The 26,844-nt window shown below is 40.0% G+C and overlaps 1 protein-coding gene across 3 annotated transcripts in view; it reads right to left on the reverse strand.

The window, feature by feature from the left end:
- INPP4B (inositol polyphosphate-4-phosphatase type II B) overlaps positions 1-26,844 on the reverse strand; it is a 329,709-nt gene that overhangs the window by 37,602 nt on the left and 265,263 nt on the right. For all 3 annotated transcript variants that reach the window (XM_032768984.2, XM_075066288.1, XM_032768983.1), the window contains 2 exons: positions 20,346-20,458; positions 6,995-7,149 (listed from right to left, as the gene is read on the reverse strand). In XM_032768984.2, the coding sequence (XP_032624875.1) occupies positions 6,995-7,149; positions 20,346-20,458 (268 nt within the window). The remainder of the gene's footprint in view (positions 1-6,994; positions 7,150-20,345; positions 20,459-26,844) is intronic.

Below are 26,844 nucleotides of genomic sequence, written 5' to 3' on the forward strand. Positions count from 1 at the left end.
AAGAAGGAACTGAGGAGCGGTTGGGTCGGCAGGGGTATATATTAGGCACCATAGTGGCGCCACTCCAGGGGGCGACCTGCCGGCCCACCGAGTGTTGCTAGGGTAAAAGTTTCTCCGACGAGCGTGCACACGGCGCGCGCGCACCTAACTGGAATGGATATGAGCAAGCACTTGAAGAAGAATGTTATGATTCTAGAGAATACCCATGGCCTGTACAGATTACAGGCTATTCCAGTAGGTTTAGTATACATGTATAAGCCTTGAACTAGGACTCTTAATAAAAGTGAGTGGGAGGCTTCACTGGTCTGGGCAGAGAGAGGAATATCAGAGTACAACTGCTTCCTCTTTGTGCAGTCAGCCATCAATTGCACAGTGCAACTGCCAACAAGGTGAGAACAGGCAGGTCCGGAAATGTGAGATGGTGGTAGGGCCAAGGAGCAGCTGCATAGTTCCAGTCCTAGGTGACAAATTCCAAGCCCACAAGGGCCATTGTGGCCATCTAGCTGGCCCTCCTCACAAACAGCCCATAGAACTTCGACAAAAAATACCTAGAATGTATCTGACAATTACATTGCGAGACGCATCATGCAGCTTTTAATCCATTTAATGCATTTAAGGTTCATTTATATCCTTTTAGTTTTTTAATCAAAATGTCATGTTGTATGAAATCAAATCTCTTACAGAAGTTGAAGTATATGACATCAACATTATTACCTTTAACAACCAAACTACTAATCTCATCGAAACTAGATATCAAGTTAGTTTGACAGGATCTATTTTTCATAGATCCATGTTGACTGGCATTTATTATATTACCCTCCTTTGGTTCTTTATTAATAAAGTTCCATATCAGCTGCTCCATTATCTTCCCTGGGATTGATGTCAGACTGACAGGTCTATAATTACCCAGGTCATCCTGTTTACCCTTTTTATATATTCATACAATATTAGCTTTCCTCCTGTCTCCTGGAACTTCCCCTGTAAGTGTTCCAAGACTTATAGGAAATCAACAGTAGTGGTCCAGGAAGCTCTTTAGCCGGATCTTTTAAAACGTGGGTGCAAGTAATATGGACCTACTGATTAAAAATGTCTAACTTTATTAACTCCTATTTAACATCCTTCTGATATACTAGTGAAATGGAAAAGATGACCATCATATGATATGACTACAACGTCTGTTCTCTCCCCCTGCCCCCATTCAGAACAGAAATATTTATTGAATACTTTTGCTTCTTCTTACTTATTATTGATAATTTTACCATTCATCTAGTGATGGACTAATATCAATGTTAGGATTCTTTTTCTTCCTAATATACTTAAACTCCTTATTAGCTCTGCTGGCCATAGATTTCTCTTTGTGTCCCTTTGCTTTCTTTAACAATTTTCTACAATTCCTAGCTTCTGATTTTTTAAATGTTCTATATAGAACAGAAGAAAGAGAAAGCTGATAGTAAAGGAAAGTAATTTTATAGCTGCCTTCACTTCCCCTCTAAACCAGGTCAGTTTTCTAATCAATACAGCCTTCTTCCACAATTGTGGCATTGTGACTTTTTGGAAAGTGAGTACTGTTTTGATAAACAATTCCCAATTACCTTTCACACTTTCCGATTAAATTCTTCCTCTCAGCTTTTCTGGTTCAATTGTTTTCTGCTTTGTAAAACTGGCCCCTTTAAAGCACCAAGTATATATACCTAAAAAACGGATCTGGACTTAATTTGTTTTCACATTATAGATGTGATCAAGTCATAATCACTTCTATGCAAGCTACCACTGATTTTTAGTTCTGTGATCAGTACCTCTCTCCTGTCCATAGTTGCACGAAGACAACAAAACTGCTTCTGAGTCTACATGGCAATCACAATGCTGTCTGGTCATGGGCTACCTTTTTAGGTCCAGGGTCCCTCTCAGTCTGGACCTATGGATTCTGTTTTAACCCATCCCTGTATCTAGGTGATAGGAAAGAGATATTGCAACTGTCTTTTCCTCTACAAAACATAAGTAAGGAGTCTTATCCCAGAACTCAAACATTTTTAATGAAATTTATTTTGTCAATGATCTCTGTGCAATGATGCTCTTCAAGAGCTCTCTGAAAAGGGCCATTTGTTTCAGAACTGGGCCATAAAACAGCCATACCTTGTTGCTGAGACCATTCACTGTGTGTTTCCATCAGCTTTTTGAAGATAGAAAATTTATCTGAAATATTGTCAGTTGGAGTGCCAAGTGAAAACAACAAATCCTTCATTGAATCAAATGTGTTCACTGGCTCAAACATCTGACAGGTACTGCTGCCTGTTAAGAATGATGATGGGGTTGACAGCCCTGAGGCTTTATTGAAGTGAGTGGATTTGTCACATTTATATTTTATTTCTAAGCTTTACTGAAGAAATTCTGAAAGTAAAGGATTCTCTGGTTATTTACTATTCAAGACTTTCAAAATGCATATGGACCAACTCATTGAAAAGCAACTTTTAATAGGCCAGAAAGAAAATGCAGTTCTAAAAAACTGTTTCCAACTTCTGCTGCTTTCCAGAGTGCAGCTCCACCCAAGAAAAATGAGAAGAATCACAGAGAGGTACCTGCAATCAGTTATGTTAAATCTGTTTGTCCCTTTAACTCTATACCACAAGGAGAGAATTCAAGATGGCAGGAGACCTCCACTCACTGGTGAATGGGAGATAAGAAAACCAGATCACATTATCTGAAAAAAGGTAATTGAGAAATCAGAAGTGTGATTTCAATAATATGTGAAATCAGACCACTTGATGCACAGGGAAGAAGATACTTGTTGTATTTGCTCCACAATATACACACAACTTTCACTAAGATCAATAGGAATCACATGCACAAATCAAGGATAGAATATCACATATACAATAGTATTTATTAAATATACAGACACTCCTATCTGAATTTTCATTTCAATTGCAACAATTTAATGGCTTGAGATACACCAAGACAAAAAAATGCTGCACTTGGTATTCATAGCACAAAAGTCTGAATTCCTGTAGTCAATTTGCACCATCTTTCCTAAACTGAAAGGAGAGTTAGTAAACCAATCTTTAAAGCACTAGGTATTACAAGTGATAAACATCTGGTGTATCAGTTCAAGTCTCTTATTTTTCATAGTATAAAAGCTATTTGCAGAATTTGCAGAACAATGTCGCACAGTATAAACAAAAAACTAAACTATAATTTAAATGTGAGAGGTAGCCCTTGATGGATGCCAGATTGTGCTTAGCCCTGCAAGGAGATGGAGTGGGCACAAGCATTAATGGAGTCTAGCATTACCAAAAAACTTTCCAAAGGAGCAAAGCCAGAATGGGGCCATGAACATGTCCCTCCTCTCTATAATAGCAATTGGAGCTATGCCAGTATAGGCATGCGAGAAGGTAGCATTAAAGCCACCAAGTTTTCTTGTGATTTTAGCACCTCAAAATCACAGTTTCTGATAAAGGCTGCTCCCAAATCTCAATTTACTTTTACAAATCAAATGCTTTCACACCATTATATATCTCCTACTGTTAACTCTTAAAAGTAGCCTTTCAAAGTTCAATCCCGCCTGTTAGTTTTTTTATGTCAAGATCTGTTTCTTCTTGTCTACTGTTTCTTTTCAAAGACTTTACAAGTGTCTCATGGCAATCATCGCAAAAATGCCAGACTGATATGGCGCTTAACAAAAGTGATCTACTGAGGATTCATCACAGTAAAATTGTCTAAACTGTATAAATTAAGAAATGCACTGATGTGTGTCTCTCTACTCATAAAATAACATGTTATCTTCAGATGCAGAAACCATTTTAAAAGCTTCTGCATCTAGACAATAAAGCATTCAGAAATGCACAGCATAACCTTTTACAACAGCAGCTTACAGTACTAATCACATAGAAAGGATAAATACATCAGTGTCACACTAGTGTCAAGCCCATTAACCTTATTTAGACAAACCTCAAAAGCATAGCTGTCAAGTCCCCTCAAATGAATAAGTAAGCTTTTGTTAGAAGGCCATTAGATTCCTCCCTGGGGAACACTGTGGGTTTGCTCTCCTTTCTATATTTACATCATTATAAATGAAAGCAAAATTCCCCTCAGCATTTCAAAATGAGGTTTTATTAATAGTGGGACATATTCAGATCTCATTTACACCATGTAAACCCAATAAAACTCAGTTGGGTCCACCGAATGGAGAGGGATTGTTAGCTCTTGGTTTTACATGCAATTCTTTTATATAACAGTGTGCAATGATATTTGCCTTTTTATTATATTTCATACTGCAAAATAATATTTCATGTTGTAAGAAACCATGGTGGATGCATGACACCATGATCATCTGAGATGATCAAACCTAGAACATTCAGCACTAGTAGCACAAGGATGCAACTGCACAACCTATCACCTGAGCTAAAGGAATAACTCCATTAGTTATCAATAAGCAGCAGGCTGTTATAGTTACTGGTCCCAGTCACTAAGGAGACACATGATCACACACACGAAGCCAATGCATTACACTTCCATCCTAAATAGTCTTCTGCATTGCTATGCCATTTGTTCAGCGTGCTTCCATTTTTTATTATTGTTTAGTAGCGTTCTTCTCTAACATCCAGATCCAAGGAAGCACTTAAGAAAATGAACTTTAAGCATGCATTTAAAGTTCAACAGATGTTTAAGTGCCCTTCCTGAATAGGGATGCTTTCCTGAATTGGGGCCGACATTTTAACTTTGCATCTTACTATATTATGTGATACAGCATGGCCAGAGGGCAGCAGGAGAGGGTTAGAAGGGAGCCTTTTTCCCTGTAAGGGGAAGAAAGTTTGCTATAGATTAATTAGAGCACCTGAAGCCAGTCACACGATAAAACCCTCCTGCTTCAATCAGACAGTGTGGAAGTTGGAGCAGAGAACAGTTTTAAGGGAAGCATAGGACAGTTTGAGAAGTGCTGTGGTGAGCTAAGAAGTCCAAGACCCTAAGTAAAGGGGCACCTGGCTTGTACAGAGGGAGGACAGGAAGCCCCCCACAAGCTGAAGGGCAAGAGAGGGAAGTAGCTCAGGGAAAGAAGTGCCAGTTCAATTGGTTTACCACTATCCTCAGGGCCCGTGGGCTGGGACCTGGAGTAGAGGGTGGGGCCAGGTCCCTCCCTCTCCACTCCCCTCCTCTAGGACACTAGTGGGGCAGTTAACATTCCACTGCAGGGGCAAGAAATGGTGCCCTGAATCCCCCCCCCCCAAGAAGAGAAAGTGAGACCCATCAAAATAGTGCTGGCAATTTGCCACAATTAATATTATATTTTTATTAATTGCCCAGTACTCTAAATGTTCTCCAGGTCTATTTGAATTTTCTCCTGTTATCTAACTCCAATTTTAGTGCCATCTGCAAATCCTTATTGATGCATTGCTCATTTCATTTTGACATTAGACACTCTCAGTCCCAGAATAAGGAGTGTTTAGTCTGCAAAAACCTAAAGTACTTCTGTACAAACAAATTAGTCTGTACAATATACAAGGTCCTATTTAGAGAGTTTCTAATGGCTGAATTTTTCCATTCCCTCTTTGAGTCTTAATCTTCATAAGAATTTATTTTATATAGTTGAGATCCTTATGTCCAGCCATTTATAGTAGCTTTCAAACACTCACATTTATTGATAGCTTACAAAAGAAAAACAGAACAGTTGAAATGCCAACAGAAAGTGTGTTTAATGTAGAAAACTCAGGAATTGCTCATTAGTGGTAAAACATGAAGGTATGAAAGATAGTGCATGCAAGTGTCACCCACCAGCTGAAACACTACAGTGGTCAAAGGATTTAGGGGAGCTAATGATATATATGAAATGGTACTTTAGTACATCATCACAGTAAAAGAGCAACTTGCAAGTGGGCTATACTTCTGAATCCTCACAGTGCTTTGCTGAATCATTCTTTCTAGTAATTAACTTATTTCTTTTTAAATAACGTGTGTCCCTACTGAAGGATATATTGCAAAAGCACTCCTAAGTGTGATCACTTTAGATTTAACTGCTTCTGAAATTAATCCATAGACAAAACTTCTAGCATCAGGATACGAAATATATCTGTTTGGATCATTACTCTACTAAAACTTTAAAACAACATTTAACTTAGGTATGAGTTGTACAAACCCAATTTAAACAAATTAGGAAAGAAATTCTAATCATATGTGGCAGTGGAGTTGAAGACATACAATTTATTACCTCTTTGGAGGCTGCCCTGAAATTTATGGTCTTGCAGGGATTTTTGTTAAATATTCGTTACACAGCTTAGATGCAAAATGTTTGTATTTTACAAATCCTTTGCATACTATTCAGTATCCATAAAAATAATTACCTATGAAATATTAGTTCTTCTAGGACTAACAGATAACACAATGTAAGGGTCATATTCACTTTATAATCTAAACTTATCTACTTGAAATTCTTTCCTATGATTAACATGTAGATATTCAAAACCTTATCACATCTCCTAATTACACATTCTTAATTACTTCTCTCTTAATGGTTGCATAGCTATACTTAACAATGTAAAGTTGTTTTGTTTTTTAAATGATGATTTAATTAAATACAACCAACACCAGTCCAAACTTGCTTGGTCATCCTTTTTATCTTGGATAACATGAGCTAGTGAGAACTACCAACTATAACAAATGTTTAATTCTGATTCAGTAATATTTGTCTAGCTCTATTTTATTTAAATGTTTTAATAAGCATTTAACTGCTTGAAAGTTGTTAAGAGAGTAAATAAAATTCTTTTTTTTATAGGGTACAGACATGTTGCTAAAATTGTGTGTCTTATGAAAGCCTATGAAAAAGCATTAAAAATGAACTACTAATTAACTAGATCCAAATCTTGTAGTCCTTATTTCTCAATAAAGCAAGTTTTGGCCTGTAACACATTCACTACTGGCTAGTACTAAGGCGATATAGTACATGCATGTGTTTGCAACACAAGTAGCAGAAAAACAAACCAGAAAACTAAAACCACATATATACCTTCTCATACAATCCAGTGCCCGGATAAAGAAGTCCTTATGCAGTTGATGTTCATCTCTCAAGATTGAGCACTGTTCTAATGTCACTGACATGGATGTTCTGTCTTTGGCACTTTTACAACAGGTGAAACGGATTCCATTTAGCTTGCGGCAAATCTATAAAACAGACAAATGAAATTATTCCTGTTGTGCATCCTATCCACTGTAAAGGATAGCATAAAATGAAGTCGCATATTTTACAGTTATAGAGAATTTACACTGAGGCGTAACTTTTTTTTTCCGGTTAAAACTAACCCAACTGAAATGGAATTCAATCATTATGCTTCTGCCATGTGATCCTAAGAAGTTTAGTCAATGATCATCAGACAAACTGGAAAAGGAGCCAATAAGGAAAACTATTTTCTTTTAATGTCACATGTACTACTGTAATTAATGTTCACCTATACTTCCAAACACCAAATTAACATTAGAAGTATTTCAGATAAGCTTCATTTCTAAGAACGAAATTCACTCTGGCCTGGAGGACATACACAAGGTCCTCTGCACCATTTAACATCCACAGCGGGGTTGCACTGAGGAGGCTGTTACAACTTACCCACAGGACCTGTCCAGAAAGATATATCATGTTAGAAAAATGTATTAACTAACATGTTTTAACTAACACAATGTTACATATGCTTTTGTTCTTTGTGTAGGCAGGGACAAGACATGTTTAAAAATGTGTTAGCTGGTCATGATTAATCCTAGGGTCCATTCCTAAGGTTAACCATGACTCACTAATGCACTTTTATCAACATGACTGTTGTCTACACTAAGAAGAAAATCGTGTTTGACATGTTTTAACTATCATGTGAATGAACACAATGTCTAATGATGTATTTTCCCAATGCAGACAAGGCCACAGAGGAGTTTTTATAACCAGTGTTATGTTGTGGAGAGGGTGCTTGTGCCAGACCTTCGCAGACTGGTACAGATATGACAATGGGGCCCTGAGGAGGGACCATGGAATCCATGTTTATTAGACATGTCTGCGTAAACAATACAGACGAGGTTGCAGCCTCTATTTTAGCCAATTTCATCATCTTAAAAACCAGATCTTAAAGCCCTTCATTAGCACAGCAGGTCTATAAATATCTACCATCTTGGGAAAAATGAGGCACCTATGTGGTGGATTTTTGGCAGGGCAATGTGCGCTCTCAGACACTGTGGCTGGCAAGTAATTGCAGCTGGTCAGTGTTTGAGATTATGGAGCATTTTTGAAATATTGAAGGCTGCAATAATAAGTACATAACTCCAGCACATTTAATGCAACAATCCTCTGGCCTCGTGCCTTCAGCCATTTGAAGTGTGTATTAAAAGCCTCATAAAACACAATTTGGAGTGTCTTTATGAGTCCTTTTTTGTTGTATATTTCATTTTTAAGTCTTGTTTCCTGTTTGATTGCTATTAACCGTAATGTGTATAGTACTATTAGTTGTGTGCCACTTTTTACAACCAGTTACGTGTCAGATAAGGAAAAGAATCCCTGGGCAAAGTAGCTGAATACAGATGAAAGACCTGAGAGGATACAATTAGAATACAAATATATTTTGTGAAGGGCAGCACAGACTGACTTGGAGGTCACAGAAGCACCATCTAATACTCTCGGGTTTATTTTTTGAAGTAAAATTAGAAATTGAATGTGGCCCAACAATCAGGGGTGCTGCTACAGAAGGTGACACTGATCAGGCTGCACTTTTAAGCATGTGTATTCCTGACCCTTCCGTTATCAATTACTTGCATTGGTGCCCTGGGCTGTGTCAGTTTTTGTTTAAAATTTTTCTGTAGGATCATTAAAGAGATTCTGATTAAGCTTTTTAAATTAAAATATGAAACTGCAAAGAGGCCAGGATTTGACAGACCAGATGTTGAAGGGGAAGGGATTTGAAATAGAACAGGGCTAGGGAAAGGGCTAAGGAAGATTTAATAGCTAAAAAAACAACCAAGCCCTACAAAATGTATATTGTCCTTACTCTTAAGTATGAATAACAGTGGTCATTGAAATGACTAAACTTACCAATTACCAACCTGTGGAATCCGAGATACTATAGTATTTCTTTATATTCAGAAGAGGAAGTAATTGTGGTGAAATGGATTTCCATTATTGGTAAAAGTTAAAAGGAAAAAAATGTTTTTACTGTCTTTTCCCATTCTCTGTGATGTGCACCTATTTCATTTATAGTTCAGGTGTATGAATGCTTAATCTATGAATGAAGTAATATGGTGAGGCGATACCGGATACCTAGGAATTTGATGGTAATGGTTTTCAGGATTCTGAGCCTGTATTGAAACCATATTTATAAAGCCATTCATAGTTTTCAACCTTCAAAGTGTCCAAGGTATACACAATGAAAATATGTGAAAGACTGAAATATGGAACATATTTCTTGTCATGACAAAAACTGACAAATTATCCTGGTTTCTAATTCTAACACTTGTTTAAGGATGATTTCTTCCTCTGTGAATTAAGAAAACCAATTTTTAAAAACAGAAAACCAGAGGGAAAATTCCATCATGCGAAAATGTAACAAGCTCCGAACATTAGCAGTACCAAAGGATCATCAGTAGAATATGAACCCTTGACCTTCAAATACAGACCTCTACCACTTGAACTAAATGAGCAATTATTAACCTTTAAGTGGACCAGCCAATACGAGAGGATATGAGCCACACAACTATTTACTACTATACAGCAGTTGAAGGAGATTATTGTCTTACTTTAGCGTTTTATATTGTCACCCATCACGTAAAATCAATAGTGAAGTCCACAGTAGCTTTTTGGCTTTCTTCCCTTTTGCGGTTAAAACCTATGCTTTATTGCAGGGGCGTGGGTTAGGGTGGATGATTTATTTTATTAGCAATTAAAAAAAATTAATCGTGATTAATCGCGCTGTTAATAAAAATAACATTTATTTAAATATTTTTGGATGTTTTCTATATTTTCAAATATATTAATTACAATTACAACACAGCACTCACCTTATATTTATTTTTATTAAAAATATTTTCACCGTAAAAAATAAGATATATTTTTCAATTCACCTAATACAGTAAAACCTCACTTAACATTGTAGTTGTGTTCCTGAAAAATGCAAATTTAAATGAAATGATGTTAAAAGAATCCAATTTTCCCATAAGATATAATGTAAATGCAGGGGGTTAGGTTCCAAGGAAATTTGGGGGAGGGGGGGCAGACAAAAGGCATTATATACTCTACAGTACTGTACTATGGTGGGGAGGTGCCCCTGGCTTACCACTGGGGCTCAGGGCTGGGAGTGCAGGGTCTGGGAGGCAGTTAGGGTGCAGGAGGGTGCTCAGGGTGGGGGTGCGGGAAGAGGCTCAGGGCTGGGGCAGGCAGGACGTGCAGAGCACTTACCTGGGGCAGTTTCTGTTTGGTGCAGGGAGTGTGCAGGTGGCTCTGCACAGCACGGCACTGTCCTCATGGCTGCAATTCTGGGAGCTGCCCCTCCCTCCCTGGCAGGCAGGGCCACCCAGAACGCAGGGGGTATAGGGCTACAGGGCCTGGGATAAGGGGGCCCCGGATGCCTGCTCTCACTTTCAGATGATATTGTAAACAAGAAGTGGGCAGCATTATTGCCTGCAAATGTAAACAAACTTATCTGTCTGAGCGATTGGCTGAACAAGAAGTAGGACTGAGCAGACTTGTAGGCTCTAAAGTTTTAGATTGTTTTATTTTTGAGTGCAGTTATGTAACAAAACCCTCACATCTGTAAGTTGTACTTTCACAATAAAGAGTTTGCACTACAGTATTTGTATGAGGTCTAATGAAAAATACTATTTCTTTTGTTTATCATTTTTACAGTGCAAATATTTGTAATAAAATAAATATAAAGGTGAGCACTGTACACTTTGTATTCTGCGTTGTAACGGAAGGCAATATATTTGAAAATGTAGAAAACATCCAAAAATACTTAATAAATTCACTTGGTATTCTGTTGTTTATAGAGTGTGATTAATCATGATTTTTTTTTAATTGTGATCAATTTTTTTGAGTTAATCGCATGAGTTAACAGCCCTAATTTTTTCTATTTGGGGAGGAGAGTGTCAGTGTTGTGAATGTCATTCTGTGTTGGTGGAAATGCTTTTTTTTAGGGGGGAGGAAGTAAAGTGTTAGTGTAGTTAATGTGTAGAACTGATAAATGAAATTGTTTTAATTGTTCACTTTATTAATGTAACTTCTGTTCACCATTCACTACACTTGCCTACATTGTAATTCTGTTCACTGTTTGCCATATTGTAATTCAAACTCCATTTTAAAAAGCTTCCTCCAACCTTCATTTTTGCAAACCCTGCTGTAATCTTTTAGTTAGTTTAGATGTGTGAATGAGGATGTATGGATGTTGGAATCAACCTCCAGCCCCAGCCTGTCCTGATGAGATAAAGTTCAACTACACGGCTGAAGACCTAGACAACAGCCCTAAACAAAGTAAAAAGCATCCACCCTAAAAAGAAAAGGACAAAAGAACAACAGAAGGAAGATCAAAGCCAGGTTCAAGGCTGAAAATCACACCTGCAATTGGGTGATCAATCCAAACCCAGAGGCAGCGTGACACAGCAAGACCTATAGACTTTGAATCCAAACTAAAAGCCTGTAAAAAAGAAGGGTAATAAGATCCTGCTAGTTTTTATTGGTATAACAAATGCTGTAAAGATGATGGATTGTCAATAAAGGATGGGAATGATTAAATCCCAAATGTGTGCTCATAAAGTATAAAGTATAAATAAAGTATAAATACAGAGCTGGCTAGTGAGAGAGCTAGTTTTGGGCTGAGGGGGATCCCAGGCAGTGCAAAGGAATGAATAAACACAGGGGAGTTTGTCTTGTGTGGAAGATGAGCAGTGAGGGAAGCAGGCTAATTTAGTATTTATAAGAAGACTACATTAAATCCAACCAGTTAAGTTAAACAATTTTTTTAAAAAAAATCTTAGTTTCTAATTTAAGGATAAAACCTAGGTCAACTTAAAACTGAGTAAATCCTCAGTACAGCTAACTTCAAAGACAATATCTGCTCAATGCACACCAACAGGAAAAAAAAAAAAAAAGCATGCTTGAATGCATACAGAATAAGATACAAACTATTCAGACTAAAATATATAAATAAATGGTTTCTCTTCACTTTGAATACTGTGCTCAGTTTTGCCCACCTCATCTCCTCAAAAATATTGCACAAACAGAACAGAGAAGGCATACAAATTATTAGAGGCTTGGAAAGTCTTTCAGATGTAAAGAGACTGAAAAAATTAGGACTATGTTTAGGTTAAATAGGAGATCGAGACATATAAAACAACAAACAGTATAGGGAAAATAAATCAAATGTTCTTATTAACCCTCTCTCACAATATAAGATCAAGGGGACATCTGGTGAAATGGAAAGAGGATATATTTAAAACTGATAAAAGGAAATACTTTTTACACAACACAATTAATGGAACTCACAGACATAATGGAATTCAGTGACACCAGATACCACTGAATCCAAGACCTTAACAAGATTCTAAAAGGGATTAGACATTTCCATGAATAATGAGAATATCCACAGTTATATTAGGATAAGAGACAAAAATCTCTCACACTTCAGGACCTAAGCCAATTGCTAACTGGGGTTAGGAAGAAAATTCCACTATAAGCAGGTTATTTCATAATTGTGCATTATTAGAATTCCTGCACTTTCCGCTGAAGCATCTGGGTTTAGCCAATGTTGGAGAAAGGATACTGCGGTAGACAGACCTCTAGTCTTATCCATTGTAATTATTTCTATGTTCATATATAAGTGAGAGCATAGTCTGGCTTCATGGGAAACACATAAGTGTATCTGAGGGCAGAATTTGGCTTTCACCCACCACTCACACAGTGATCACCTTTATATTGGTAGCATCTGCCAACACTTGCCATGCAATGGTCTCGGAGATAACTAGTTTCCTCTGCCCCCAATATTTAGAAGAAGAAATGTCTGTGGTAACAGTTGGCAAATGTAGACTTTAAATGTAGTCCCATTATAATGAACAATAATATATTTACTACAATAATCTAATAAATCTTTTACAGCAAGAAATTGTGACTTCCCAATACAAAGATGCTAACATACTATGGTATCAACATCAAGAGCTCCACACTTGTCAATTCCAGGGGGTTAATTTAAAATAAGGTAGTATAAGGGATATATATTTTAGTGAAGGCCAAATTTTAGGTGGTTGTAAAGTAGCAAAACACTTTTTTCCTCTATGAAAATATTTTAAAGATTCACTGAATGGATGACAAAAGAAATCTCTGGAGACGAACTGAAAATAAATCCTGACTTGCTCTTGGTAGATTATTTTAGAGTTCCATGCTGATTTATCTTTTACTTCTTCTGAGAGTAATGTTGTATAATTGCAGAATTCCTATATGAAAAAGGCTTTACCTTTTTACACAGAGCTGATTTACATTGTAATACATATTGTTACATTTATTACCTTACTACAAAATAGCATTAGCAATATATAAAACGGCAACAACTTTATTACTAAAAAGAGTCTTTGGGCGCCATCAAAATCTTGTTGTTTTCATCATTAATGAAAGGTAAAATGTCTTTGCCTTGTATAGTTTGTGTATTTGAAAATGTACAGAAAGGGCTTGCGTTTAGACTACTGTGTGTGCTAAAGGCCAAATTTTCTCCTGGTGTAAACTTCCATAGCTCCATTGAAATCCATGGCACTGTGCCTGTTTACACAAGCAGAGAATCTGGATCCAAACTTTACATTGCCAAGTTACAAATTACACCCCTTTGGATACCAATACTAGCACCCTGATTTCAAAAATCTCCACAGTGTGAGGTCAAATCCTGCAAGAGAACCCTTTTGACAGCAACTTGGAGCTATACTCCATGGCTACCCAACCATGCACTCTCCTTCAGAGATGTGTTATGTATAAGGAAATTATGTTGGTGGTAGGGCTGTTCTCCTCCTTGACAGTCATACATGGTGGTCTCTCCCTAAATGGGAGAGAGTTGGAGAGGGAGAAGGGGGACTGAGCAACCCCCAACCTAAATAGCTGGCTGACAGCTATAAAAGTGAGCTATCATTTGGGAAAGACAGGGCCTTCTGAAACAGAGGCCTGGTCTACACTATGCCTTTAAATCAATTTAAACAGCGTTAAATCGATTTAACGCTGTACCCGTCCACACTACAACGCTCTTTATATCGATATAAAGGGTTCTTTAAATCGATTTCTGTACTCCTCCCCGACGAGAGGAGTAGCGCTAAAAATCGATTATAAACATATCGCATTAGGGTTAGTGTGGACGCAAATCGACGTTATTGGCCTCCGGCGGCATCCACAGTGCACCACTGACCGCTCTGGACAGCAAATCTGAACTCGATGCAGTGGCAGGTAAACAGGAAAAGCCCTGCAGAACTTTTGAATTATTATTTCCTGTTGGCCCAGTCATGGGAGCGGGTTGCAGCAGCGTAGTGGTGATCGCAGCTCAACAGAATGAGAGCTCCAGCATGGACCGTGAGGGAGCATACTGGATCTGATCGCTGTGAGACAATCTGCATGAGCTGATCAAGCAAGAGTATAAGAGACAGTGACAATACGTTCGTGATTCAAGAAGCTCTCAGGTAAGCACGAAGTGCCCCAATAGAGGTATGTAACCGATGACGTGAGGGAGCCAGAGAGCGTCAAATGGGTATGAGCTAACATGGAGTGGTCACAGAGGGTACTGAGACTCCACTATCCACACAGTCACAGCAGTCTCTGAAAGTATTTGCATTCTTGGGGCTGATGCTCCCAGAGCGTGTAGGTTCAAACACATGTCTGGCGTGGTTCGGAATATGCTCCAAGTTTACTCCCCCCTACCGACGACGTAGAAAGAGATCATTTGTCTTGACTTCTTAATGCAAACTATGTCTAACTGAATGGCTGCAGGCTGTAGACGCTATGCTGTACGTGCTGAAGCGCAGTATTGCTCCTCTCCCGTTCTGCCAGTACTAGATGGTGCAAGTAGTCGCTGGAGACGGTCTGCTTATGAACCGAAAAGTGCTGCATATGACCTGTATACATGTTATAAACAATGCTGTAATCCATAAATCGTCTGGCCTAGATGAGTCGGCTTGGCTGGCGCTCTCGGATAAAAACCTAGCGAATATCGGTCGACTCAGTAATGGGACAGAACGGCTGGTAACCTCTTTATCAAGCACACTGGGGGCCTGAAGCTTCAATCAGCCTTCCCTATTCCTGTTATAAGAAAAGATTCTGTACTGCCTGCGACTGTATAGCAAGTGGGATGCTGGGCTCCTCTCCCTACATGGACAGCAACCTTAATGTCCTGCCCTGGACTATCAATAGCACCGGAGGCTTGCTTCCCCCTCATTCTAGTCATAAAATACTATGTCAGTGTTTCTTATCTCCTGGCATTCTTTACTAACTCATGAGCACAAATGGCGGGACAACTGCCACGTAGGCCCAGGAAGTTGGGGCGCAGGAGGAAGCAACGGTAGGGGTTGTTGCAGGGGGACCCCCGTGAATACTCGACATGACGCAGCTGTGCGTCTCTGATCACTGTCCTTCTATGTAACAGCCCCATATCTTAGCAGACTGGACTCTATTTTAGAAACCCATAAAGGAGGATTTGACTCAGGGATGCATTTCCCCAGTTTTGGCTTTGTTGTGCCCCTTGCGATTCTCATAGCCCAGGGGCAATTCATGGATAGCCGTAGACAAGGACAGAGGGGGGAGACGGATAACCGCATGCTCATTGCACAGTTTACTCGCAGTAGACACAGACAACTAGTAATCATTGGCGCGCTAGTCAGCAAACAGGCAATGAATGGTGCTGTGAGCCGTCTGGAGTATCGCCTCTGTCCATCGGCATCCAGACATAGTACATGGTGACTGTAAAAAAAAAAAAAAAAAAAAAGCTGAACGGTGCCTCCATGGTTTCCGGTGCTATGGCGTCTGCCAGGGCAATACAGGGAAAAAGGGCGCGAACGGATTGTCTCTGTTGTTTACTCGCGGAGGAAGGAAATGACTGCAGACATGTACCCGAACACCCGCGACCATGAGTCAACCCCAATTCCAAAGGGGCGGGAGACTGGCAGGAACTATGGGATAGCTACGGAATAGCTACCCACAATGCAACGCTCCAGAAATCGACGCTAGCCTCGGACCATGGACGCACACTGCCGAATTACTGTGCCTAGTATGGCTGCGTGAAATCGAATTTATAATATCTGTTTTATAAAACCGGTTTAATGTAATTCGGAATTATCCCGTAGTGTAGACGTACCCAGAGGCTCCGTCTCCATCCTCTGCTCAATAGGCAATTGAAGGTAGAGAGAACACTGTGGACTTTTAGTTCCTTAGAACTATTTTTTTCAAGGAAGATCTTTTTGAGACCCCCCTGCTTCACAAGGCCCCTCTCTCTTGTATACAGATTGCTGTTCAGGAGTTTACTGTGTAGTCCAGCCACAGGGGAGATGGAGCAGAATCTGTGCCTTCTCTTCCCTCTGTAGGCTCTACTGATAGGTACATAACAGACCTGACACCAGTAACAGCTAGAATAGAGAGGAAATAGTTTGGACCATTGGGTATTACACAGAGGGGGGCAGCAATAAGAAACTATCTTTAGAGCAGAGGTGGGCAAGACTACGGCCCACGGGCCACATCCGGCCCATGGGACCGTCCTGCCCAGCCCCGAGCTCCCAGCTGGGGAGGCTAGACCCCGGCCCCTCCCCCGCAGCCTCAGCATGCTGTGCCGCCAGCACTCTGGCCTGCCACTCCTGCCAGGCAGCATGGGTGGCATGGCTGGCTCCAGCTGGGTGGCGGGGCTGCAAGCTCCTGCTGCTCTAAGCAGCATAGTAAGGGGGCGGGGAGCAGGGGGGTTGGATAAGGGGCAGAGGGTTCCAGGGGGAAGCCAGGGGACAAGGGGCGGTTGGATGGGGTGGAGGTTCTGGGGGGGTGTCAGAGGATGGCGGGGGGTTAGATAGGCGTGGGAGTCCTGGGGGAACTGTCAGGGGACAGGGGTGTGGGTAGGGGTTGGGCAGTCAGGGGACAGGGAGCAGGGGGCAGTTGGATGGGGCAGAGGTTTTGGAGGGCTGTCAGGGGACAGGGAATAGCGGGGGGTTGGATAGTTGTGGGAGTCCCGGGGGGGCTGTCTGTGGGATGGGGTGTGGACAGGGTTTGGGACAATCAGGGGATGGGGAGCAGGGAGGGCTAGATAGGGCGTGTGGTCCCAGGGGGCGGTTAGGGGTAGGGGTCCTGGGGGGTGACAGTCATGTTACAAGGAGCAGGGGACATTGGATGGTTCTGGGGAGGGGGGTTCTGAGGAGGGGGCGGATAGGGGGCAGGGGCCAGGCTGTTTAAGGAGGCACAGCCTTCCCTTTCTAGCCCTCCATACAGTTTCGCAACGTCTATGTGTCCCTCAGGCCAAAAAGTTTGCCTACTCCTGCTTTATAGGAAGAAAAGGCTTCTCCCTGATTTAATTCCCCAAATACTGGGCAGAGTTTGGTGGGGATATCACCTGGAAGGAAGAAAATTGGAGACATCACACCACTATTTGGTTATTTCAGCATGAGGCAGGGAGATTCTGGGGAGCATATTCAGTACCAAGGAACTCTGTGAGGAGGCTCAATAAGGTTGAGGAGCAGCCTCAGTGCAGGCAGAATGTTTGCTTTTTATTTAAAAAGAAGCACCAAGCCTGTATCCACCTCTATGGAGGTTAATTCGGACTGCAAATAGTGATTTCAGATAGCTTGTAACTCACTGAAATCTGAATAGATTTTCACAGGGACAGCAAAGGACTCTAGGACCCGGTCTGACCTCAGGACGAGCCCCCTTCCAAATTTCATGTCCCTGCTGCAAGAGCTCTTCAAAAAATATGCATGTTTTATTTATTTATGAATTCCTTTTTATCATTAGATGATTTTTTTTGTTTGAATTACTTTTTTGCTTTGTAGTTCCTTAGTTTGTATTTCTTCAAATACCATATCTAGTTGATTGGTGTTTTAATCACTGCCACTGGAAGGCCTAACTGCCTTGGTGACAGTAGCTATGAGAATGACATACGTGTAATTTACATGAAGATGATTTGTATAGTGCCTATAGCAGTTGCAGCTACTTATTCATTTACAAATTAAAGTACCTTCATCACATAAAACTATGAACAATAGAGTTTGTGTACAGAAATATTCAACTGGAGCTAAACCAAGTAATTATGTTTTGCAACTGGCCCTGAGGCTTGTTAGACTCTAGAGAATAAAAGTAAGATATCGTACTATGAACAACTGAAATTTGGTATGCAACAATAATGGATTTATTTTAAATTTAGAAAAAAGATTCATTGTAAAAACAGTAACTGGATACTGAAGGGAGTATCTTACATGATTTAACATCCCTACAGGCATGTATTATTAACCAAGGCCCTGATACTGTAACATACAGCACATGGACAGGCCCGTGTTTACACAGAGCTCTAGTGATTTCAACGGGGCTTTGCATGGGTGCAGGAATCTGCCCAGGCAGAGCCAAGTGTAGGATTGGTTTCCAGAACTGCATAACTGACTGCGTCTTATTAAGTCCCATGAACTGTTCTTTGTAAGTTTCACCATAAGCAGCTGTCTCAGATGTATACTACTTCTACATGGAAAGCTGCAGAAAACTCAGATAGCTCTCTTGCAGTGCAGGAGGTTGAACTTAAACCATTTTTATTTGAACCGTGACCTGTGGACGAGCCCTTACTAATGATGATGCAATCATAAAAATGTAGAGCTGGAAGGGACCTCGAAAGATCATCAAGTCCAGGACCCTGCGCTGAGACAGGTCCAAGTAAACCTACACCATTCCTGACAGGTGTTTGTCCAATCCGTTCTTATAACCCTCCAATAATGGGGATTCTACAACTTCTATTGGAAGCCTACTCCAGAATTTAATTACACTTATACTTCGAAAATTTTTCCTATCTAACCTAAATATCCCTTGCTGCAGATTAAGTCCATTACTTCTTGTCCTACCTTCAGTGTACACGGGGAACAATTGATCACCTTCCTCTTTATAACAGCCCTTAATATATCTGAAGACTTATCAGGCCCCTCCTCCATCTTATTTTCTCAAGACTAAACAAATCCAGCTTTTTTAACCTTTCCTCATAGGTGAGGTTTTCTAAACATTTTAAGCATTTTTTACTCTCTCCAGTAGTCGATCTGAGTCCTCATCAGTGCTGAGGAGAGCCTGACAATTGCCTCCCATGTCTTACCTATGACACTCCTGTTAATACAACCTAGAAAGATAAGCCTTTTTCATCATATTGTTGACTCATATTCAATTTGTGATCCACTATAACTCCAGATCCTTTTCAGAAGAACTACCACCTAGCCAGTTACTTTGTAGTTGTTCATTTGCAAGCGCCTTTATTGAATTTCATCTTGTTGATTTCAGACCAATTCTGTAATTTATCAAGGTCATTTTGAATTTTAATCCTGTTCTCCAGAGTGCTTACAATTCAAATTTTATGATCATACTGTCCATTATACAAGTCATTAATGAAAATATTGAATAGTACTGGACGCATGACAGATCCCTGTGTGACCCCACTGGAAATGCCCTGCCAGTTTAATAACGAACCTTTGATAACTACTTTTTGAATAAGTTTTGCACCCACCTTATAATAATTTTATCTAGACCACATTTCCCTAGTTTGCTTATGAGAATGTCATGTACGACTGTCAAGCGTCTTGCTAAAATCAAAATATATAAAGTCTATTACTTCCTTTCTATCCACTAGACCAGTAAACCCTGCCAAAAAAGGGAAATTAGATTTGGTATGATTTGTTTTTGACAAACACATGCTGGCTATTCCTTATAATCCTATTATCCCCTAAGTACTTACAAACTGATTATTTAATAATTTGTTCCAGTATCTTTCCAGGTATCTAATTCCCTGGGTCCAATCTGTTCCCCTTTTTAAAGACAGGTACTATTATTGTCCTCCTTCAGTCCTCTGGGACCTCACCCTTCCTCTGTGAGTTCTCTGTGCCATGAATCTATGATGATCTAGATGATCTACATAATGAAAAATGTTAAGAATCAAGAAGCAGAGGATTCAGGTATTGGGAGGGGAGACGGATCCATGAGAGGGTCACTTTTTTACAATAGCTCAGCAGATGAAAATGATAGAAAACCACGTAGGTACTCCTGTGACCCAAATCACTGCATTTTCCCAGCGCGTCCTTAAAAATTCCCTTGCAGCTCTCATATCAACAAGTAATGGAAAATTAGTACATCCATATACGAAACTTTTTGGAACAAAGCAGCTTACCGTTGCAGCCACCCACATGATTTCTACATTCTTTCTTTTTTTAGCCTGGATATTTTGATGGAGATTTTCTAGTAATCTCTTTAGATCATTCTGTTCTTGAAAATGTGGTAGGCCTGAAAAGAAACAAACAGTTAGTGACAATGGTTTTGCTGACTTATAGATTTCCTCACTAAAGAAAAACTCCAACCTTTAGGGTATGTCTTCACTAGCGGCCGGATTGGCAGGCAGCAATTGATCCTGCAGGGATCGACTTATCGCATCTAGACACGACACGATAAATCAATCCCCGAGCACTCTGCCGTCAACTCCTGTACTCCAGCTTGGTGAGAGGTGCAGGCAGAGTCAACGGGGCAGCAGTTGACTCACCACGATGAAGACACCACTGTAAGTCGATCTAAGTACGTCAACTTCAGCTACGTGAATCAATCCCCCCCTAGTGTAGACCAGACCTTGGAGTCTCATTTTGGGTTCAGGAGGATTTTGACAGAAAATAGCAACTAACTATTTAACGAATAAGAAAAAAATATTTTCCCTGTAAACAGAGGGCTTCACTTTATATAGGTCATATCCTGAGAGCTGCTGAAAGTCCTCAACTTCCATCTTACCAACTACTCAGCACCTTGAAGGATTTAGCCTTAGTTCTAGATTCTAGTTGTCAGTTTAAAATAGAACATAGAAAGGCTCTGGAAGTGAATGGAGAACTGTCAGAGAGGGTCTGGTTGTGTATTCCTTGCACATCCAGATTTCCCACTGAAGACAAGTCAATGGGAAATATAAGTGACTAAGCAATCCAGAACTAGACACTTTAGTTTATTCTAGGGCTTCATGGGCACAGACATAGCACACTACATTTTCCATGTTTCCAAATTAGTAGTGAAAATTATTAGAGACAAGTGCAGTCAATTTTTCTGGATTACTTCTTACAGACATGAACTAAAAGTGATTTATCAACTGTTAACATTTTAAAAAACATAACAATATCATAGACCCACAATAAGAGGTATGAAAACAATTCTATCCAGGTGCCTTTCTTTCCTTCAGATTGGCAAATTGAGTAATTTTGCCTCAGTAAAACCAGGCAGAAGGATCCCTCCACTAGTAAAACCAAATCCTTCTGAAATAGAGAGATCCAAGATTTTCTTCCAAATCACAGAGAGTGAAAACTAAAAAGAATATTACAATGCAGATCAAATAGCGATTCCCCTAACCTGATCACAGGCAGAATGATATCTGTTTGATCTACAGACTTTTATTTTCTATCTCTAATGAAGGTGATAGTTTCTCTCACTCAGGATAGCTAGTTGAGAAGCACACCTCTACCCCGATATAACGCTGTCCTTGGGAACCAAAAAATCTTACCGCATTATAGGTGAAACCGCGTTATATTGAACTTGCTTTGATCCGCTGGAGTGTGCAGTCCCCCCCGGAGTACTGCTTTACCATGTTATATCAAATTCGTGTTATATCGGGTCATGTTATAGTGGAGTAGAGGTGTAATTTTAAAAACACATAAAAAGAAATGTTAAAAAGCTCTCTGAATTGCCCGACCCGTATGCAATATTGCACTACAAAAAGAACATAGAAGAAATAATAGAGAACGCTTTAAAAGCTGGCTTTGTAATTCATTTTTGTAATTGTTTTATTGAAGATTATCTTATCTGCCTATATAAATATATATTATCTTATCTGCACATTGTGTCTACTTTTGAAAAAACACACAGCATACATACAGTGAATATGCAGAAAGAAGTTTATAGATATTTTGAAACTTTATCATATTATCATTAAGAAAATATGGAAGAGCATGATAATATGGTCTTTCCCAAGTACAACCGAGCAAATCCTTAATTTTGGGCAGACATGCATTTTACCATAGGTTCAGGAATATTCTTTTAATAAACTGTATTGCTAAATAACTCATGCCTTGGCTGGATGCGAAAGACTGTTCAAATCCTTAAATCATATAACAGTATTAAACTGTCAAATTATTTTTGTGGATTATAAAGAAATATGTCCTAGAATTACTATATCCTATCAAAGGGGTTGTACTTTGGAGAATGCATGCTCTGCACACATAATATGGCACCAAAGCAGAGGTTATTGATTTTCATATGGCTCCAGAGTGCTTTGCATGCAGCTCTCTTCTCAGGCTGGAGCATATCATCCCACAGCATCCTGACATGGGTGTGGCTATTGCCCACATATCAAAGTGGCAATTTAAAACAACAGAGGCTTAATCTACATTTATGCTAGTAGCCTCTTAGGGAGAATCCTGAACAATCATTCTCACCATATATTGTTACCTTTGGGTATGTTTTATTAAATTTACTTTTCAATAAGCATGCTACATTTTTGTATCCTTCATATGTTGAGCTCTTCTGGGATATTGTAAAAGTGGTACTGTATTTTGGCTGAAACGGGAGGGTTATATAGAACTTTATTTGTATGCATTTTCAGTAGGAAACTATCCCAAAACAGTTCACTATTATGTATGGTTTAATAGGAGTAGAGAGTCAAAGAGAATGAGAAATGAAGATGAATGCGCAAGTGAAAACTGTTTTCATTTGTGGTTTGAAAGATGGAAAGTCAATGAAGCAAAGAGATACAGAATAGCTGCTCCAGATGGCAAGAACTATGGAGGAAGAAGTTTGCTAACCAAAGGTGGTGAGAAAGTAGAGAGGCACACAGAGGAGGCCAGATGAGCAGAGTGGGGACAAGAGAGAGACTAATAATGTGTGCTATAGTAGCTACGTAAAAAAGTTTGTTCTTTTTCTTTTTAAAAAGATGTTTGAAAGGAATCCAGAAATGAAAGAGCCATCAGCTTGGTAAAAATGTTTATGTCCAGTTACGAATTCAATTTGGTTTTAAGAATATTGCAACTGTCACTGTAAATTAGACTATCCACTTTGTAGCAGGAGCTTGGCACAAAGGAAGAAAACTCAGCCTGGAAAGGTCTGACAAATCAAGGGACAATCAGTAGAGAATGGCTCTCACCTGCTTGAACAATGGGTTCCTGCCAGCAGGGACTTTGCCTTTGAATGGGCTCTCACTTCACAGAAACCTGTTTCAGGGAAAAGGGGGTGGGTACCCGTGGTGAGCATGCCTTAGTGGCCCAGTGGTAGGAACAGTGATCAGTTACAACTCAGTCTCAGGATGACTAGCAGCAGGTGGGATTCAGTGCCAGATCCTCTCACGGCAGAGTGCTATCTCTTCAGAGAGCAGGACTGGGGCAGGCCCTTGACTGTGTAATGTGGGTCTTTGTACAGCATGTTTGAAATGGTGGAGTCTGAAGAGCTGGGATTTTCGGAGGTCACAGGGAAATCCAATAGTGAAGACAAGAGGCGAATTAGTAGTACAACAGGCTGGGATTCAAATCAATGGCATACCTGGGCAATTTTGCAGAGGTGGAGATGGGCAGATCTGCGCATAGATGAGGTGTGGAAGAATAGACAATGGTCAATGGTAAGCTCCACTTAGTCAAGACAGGGATGTCTGTCTGCAAGACATTTAACTGAAGGCTGTTGAAATGAAGCTGAAAATTTACTTTGGGCTTATCTTCATGGTGAGTTGCATCACAGCAAGACAGGATGTGAATCTACAGTGCATCAGCTTGTGATGCAGTAATTCACCATGTGGAACTGCTACGGTGCAGCAAAAGCCCTAGAGTGCAGCTGAGCTCTTACACCTTAAAGCATACTAAGCTAAAGCTCAGTGTGCAGTAAAAGCAGGGCCTAGGGCGCCAGGATTTGGGAGGGTGGCATTTTGCGCCCCTCGGCGGAAATTCGGCGGCGGGGGGGCCTTCCGTGCTCCATGTCTTCGGCGGCAATTTGGCAGCGGGAAGTCCTTCTGCGCTCCAGGTTTTCGGTGGTAATTCTGTGGTGGGTCCCGGAGCGAGTGAAGGACCCGCCGCAGAATTGCCGCTGAAGACCGGGAGCGCAGAACGACCCCCCCTGCCACCGAATTGCCGCCAATCGGGAGCGCAGAAGGAACCCTGCCTAGGGCACCAAAAACCCTGGCGCCGCTCCTGAGTACAAGTGCTCATACAGGGAGTAACTGCAGTGTAGCTAATGTGCTGTAAATTCACACCTTATCTTGCTGCGCACTAACTTCCCTTTATAGACAAGCCTCAAGTCAAGAGAGCAGAGAGGGTGGATGGAGATGAGCTATTGAAGATGTCGAATGATATATATACAGTTGAGTATTAGCATTATGGTACACATAGTTAAAAGGTGCAGAGAAAGTAACAGAGAAGGAAGAAGGTAAATAAAAAAGACCAGAAGAACAAGAACAAAACATTATGAATCTCCATAGAGCAAGGGCTCTTGGCTCACCAGAAATGGAGAAACTGCAGTAAGACAAGTACATCAGCAGACATGTGCAGTGAGGCTAGATAAGATTAGTTCTTGAAGGGAACCAGAGATGCCTGCATAGATTTGAAGGTAAGCCAGGAAGATGGAGTGGCACAGTGTCAATTACTATGATAAGATCAAGCAGACTGAAAAGACAGCAGCAACTGTAAAAACGAGGTGAAAGGAGGAAGACACATGGGAGAACAGTTACAAGTTATTACCAGAATGAACCCCAGAATGAAACAGATGACAGTAGCATTTTATAAATAGTAGATGGAGTAGAGGTAGATTTGGAGGGATTGTTGACATCAGTAAAGGAAGAAAAAGTTGTTGACAGTGATAGAATATGCATGAAACATAGGAATCAGGGGAGTAATGGTTGGTGTGAGATAACCATTGCACATTATGCACATCACGGGATAGCCCAGAATAATACTGCAAGAGCTCCAATCTTTAACAAGTAATGTAAGTCTTTACAGAAAACTTTCCAGAACATACATCTCTGTTGTGGAGATTAATAACTTTAAGACCAGAAAACAGAGAAAAAGATTCCATCCCTTTTAAATTACTAAACTGGAGTATAAACAAACACTCAGGGTCAGCCTCACAGGTGGGTTTCCAGGTGATGAAAACTAGGGGTTGTCATTTGCATGAAAATTTTTCTTTTAGTTATTTAGGTCCAAGGTAGGTAGTAGGTGATCTGTTTTAGCAGTGTGTGTGTGTGCACGCACGCTCACACACATAGACACTAATCTGAAGGACTACTTAATAGAAATTAGGAGTTATGGTGTTGGAGGTAAAGTCACTCCATGCAGCCATTTGAAAAGCTGAGTTTCTCAGCCTGTCACCTATTTAGATTATTGCTGCATGCAAGTAATGAGTAAATTCATTAGCAAGAGACTACTCTTCAGCTAATGCAATAATTGTGACAGCTTCAGGCAAGAGAGGCTCTCTTGCATAGTACTTAAGTTTCCACTCATTTGCAGATTAAAGACATGTCTATTTCAAACACCAAAGTCAGAAAGCAGCAGCAAAAGAAGAAAATAATTTTCTGATTAGCTCTCAAGGTGAAAAAAAAAAAAAGACTAACCTGAACCCCACTAATTCCAGTGGCTGTTAAAGATTCTGGCAAGAAAAAATCTACTAGCCTATGCAGAGTATAATTATGTTGTGAATGCAAAGTGTGCGCTTGATAACATTCATCACATGAACCCACAAAACTCTGACTTAAACTTGTCAAAAAACTGAGAAAATAACCATAAGCAGCAATAATGATGATGGTGAAAAATGCTGCTAAGCACCGAAAGTCACCTGTTGTGAATAACTTTCATTTAAAAAAAAATAAACCAGCTTGTCTGTCTGTTTATATTGCTGTTGTCATCTCATCATAAGTGAGACAGAAGAATATATTAGCTAGTTATAAAACAGTAGGTATTATACAAAAATAACTGTATACTGCTGGGAAGCTCAGATTGAACATATTAGTCAACGCGCGTAGGATTATTAGTGTACTTTCTATTCAGTATCATGACCTCTACAGAAGAAATAAATGGTGGTGTCATGTAGTATGAAGGTTTATTGGCATGAATTTGGGATGTCTCTAGTACTCCTGAATAGCAAATATCAGAGGGGTAGCCATGTTAGTCTGGATCTGTAAAAGCAGCAGAGAATCCTGTGCACCTTATAGACTAACAGACGTATTGGAACATGAGCTTTTGTGGGTGAATACCCACTTCGTCGGATGCATGAATAGCAAAGGCCCTTTGAGTTATGCTAATCAACCCAAATGTAACAATTTACATTTATTCTATTATGGTAGCACTCACAATGTGCTAAGCATGGTCCACATATGCAGGAAGACACAATCCCAGTCCTGAAGAGCTCACAGACTAAAAGATAAGCAATAGACCAAGATATTAAACATATTATCACATAAAAAACCCTACCGACTACCTTTCTGACTAGCCATAGTTAGGTGAGCAATTTCATTTTGGCATCATGGTAGAAGTGAGTCTTGAGAGATTTGAAGCAGGAGATGGTAGTGGCCACATCAGGGAGTATTTTCCATGTCTAAGGGATGGCATAAAAGAAAACGTGTAGAGAGTTGTAGGAGAGGCAAGAAGTGGTGTTGGATGGAGCTTGACTCCCTG

The sequence above is a fragment of the Chelonoidis abingdonii genome, chromosome 5 (genome assembly GCF_003597395.2).
Source record: "Chelonoidis abingdonii isolate Lonesome George chromosome 5, CheloAbing_2.0, whole genome shotgun sequence".
Classification (NCBI taxonomy): domain Eukaryota; kingdom Metazoa; phylum Chordata; order Testudines; family Testudinidae; genus Chelonoidis; species Chelonoidis abingdonii.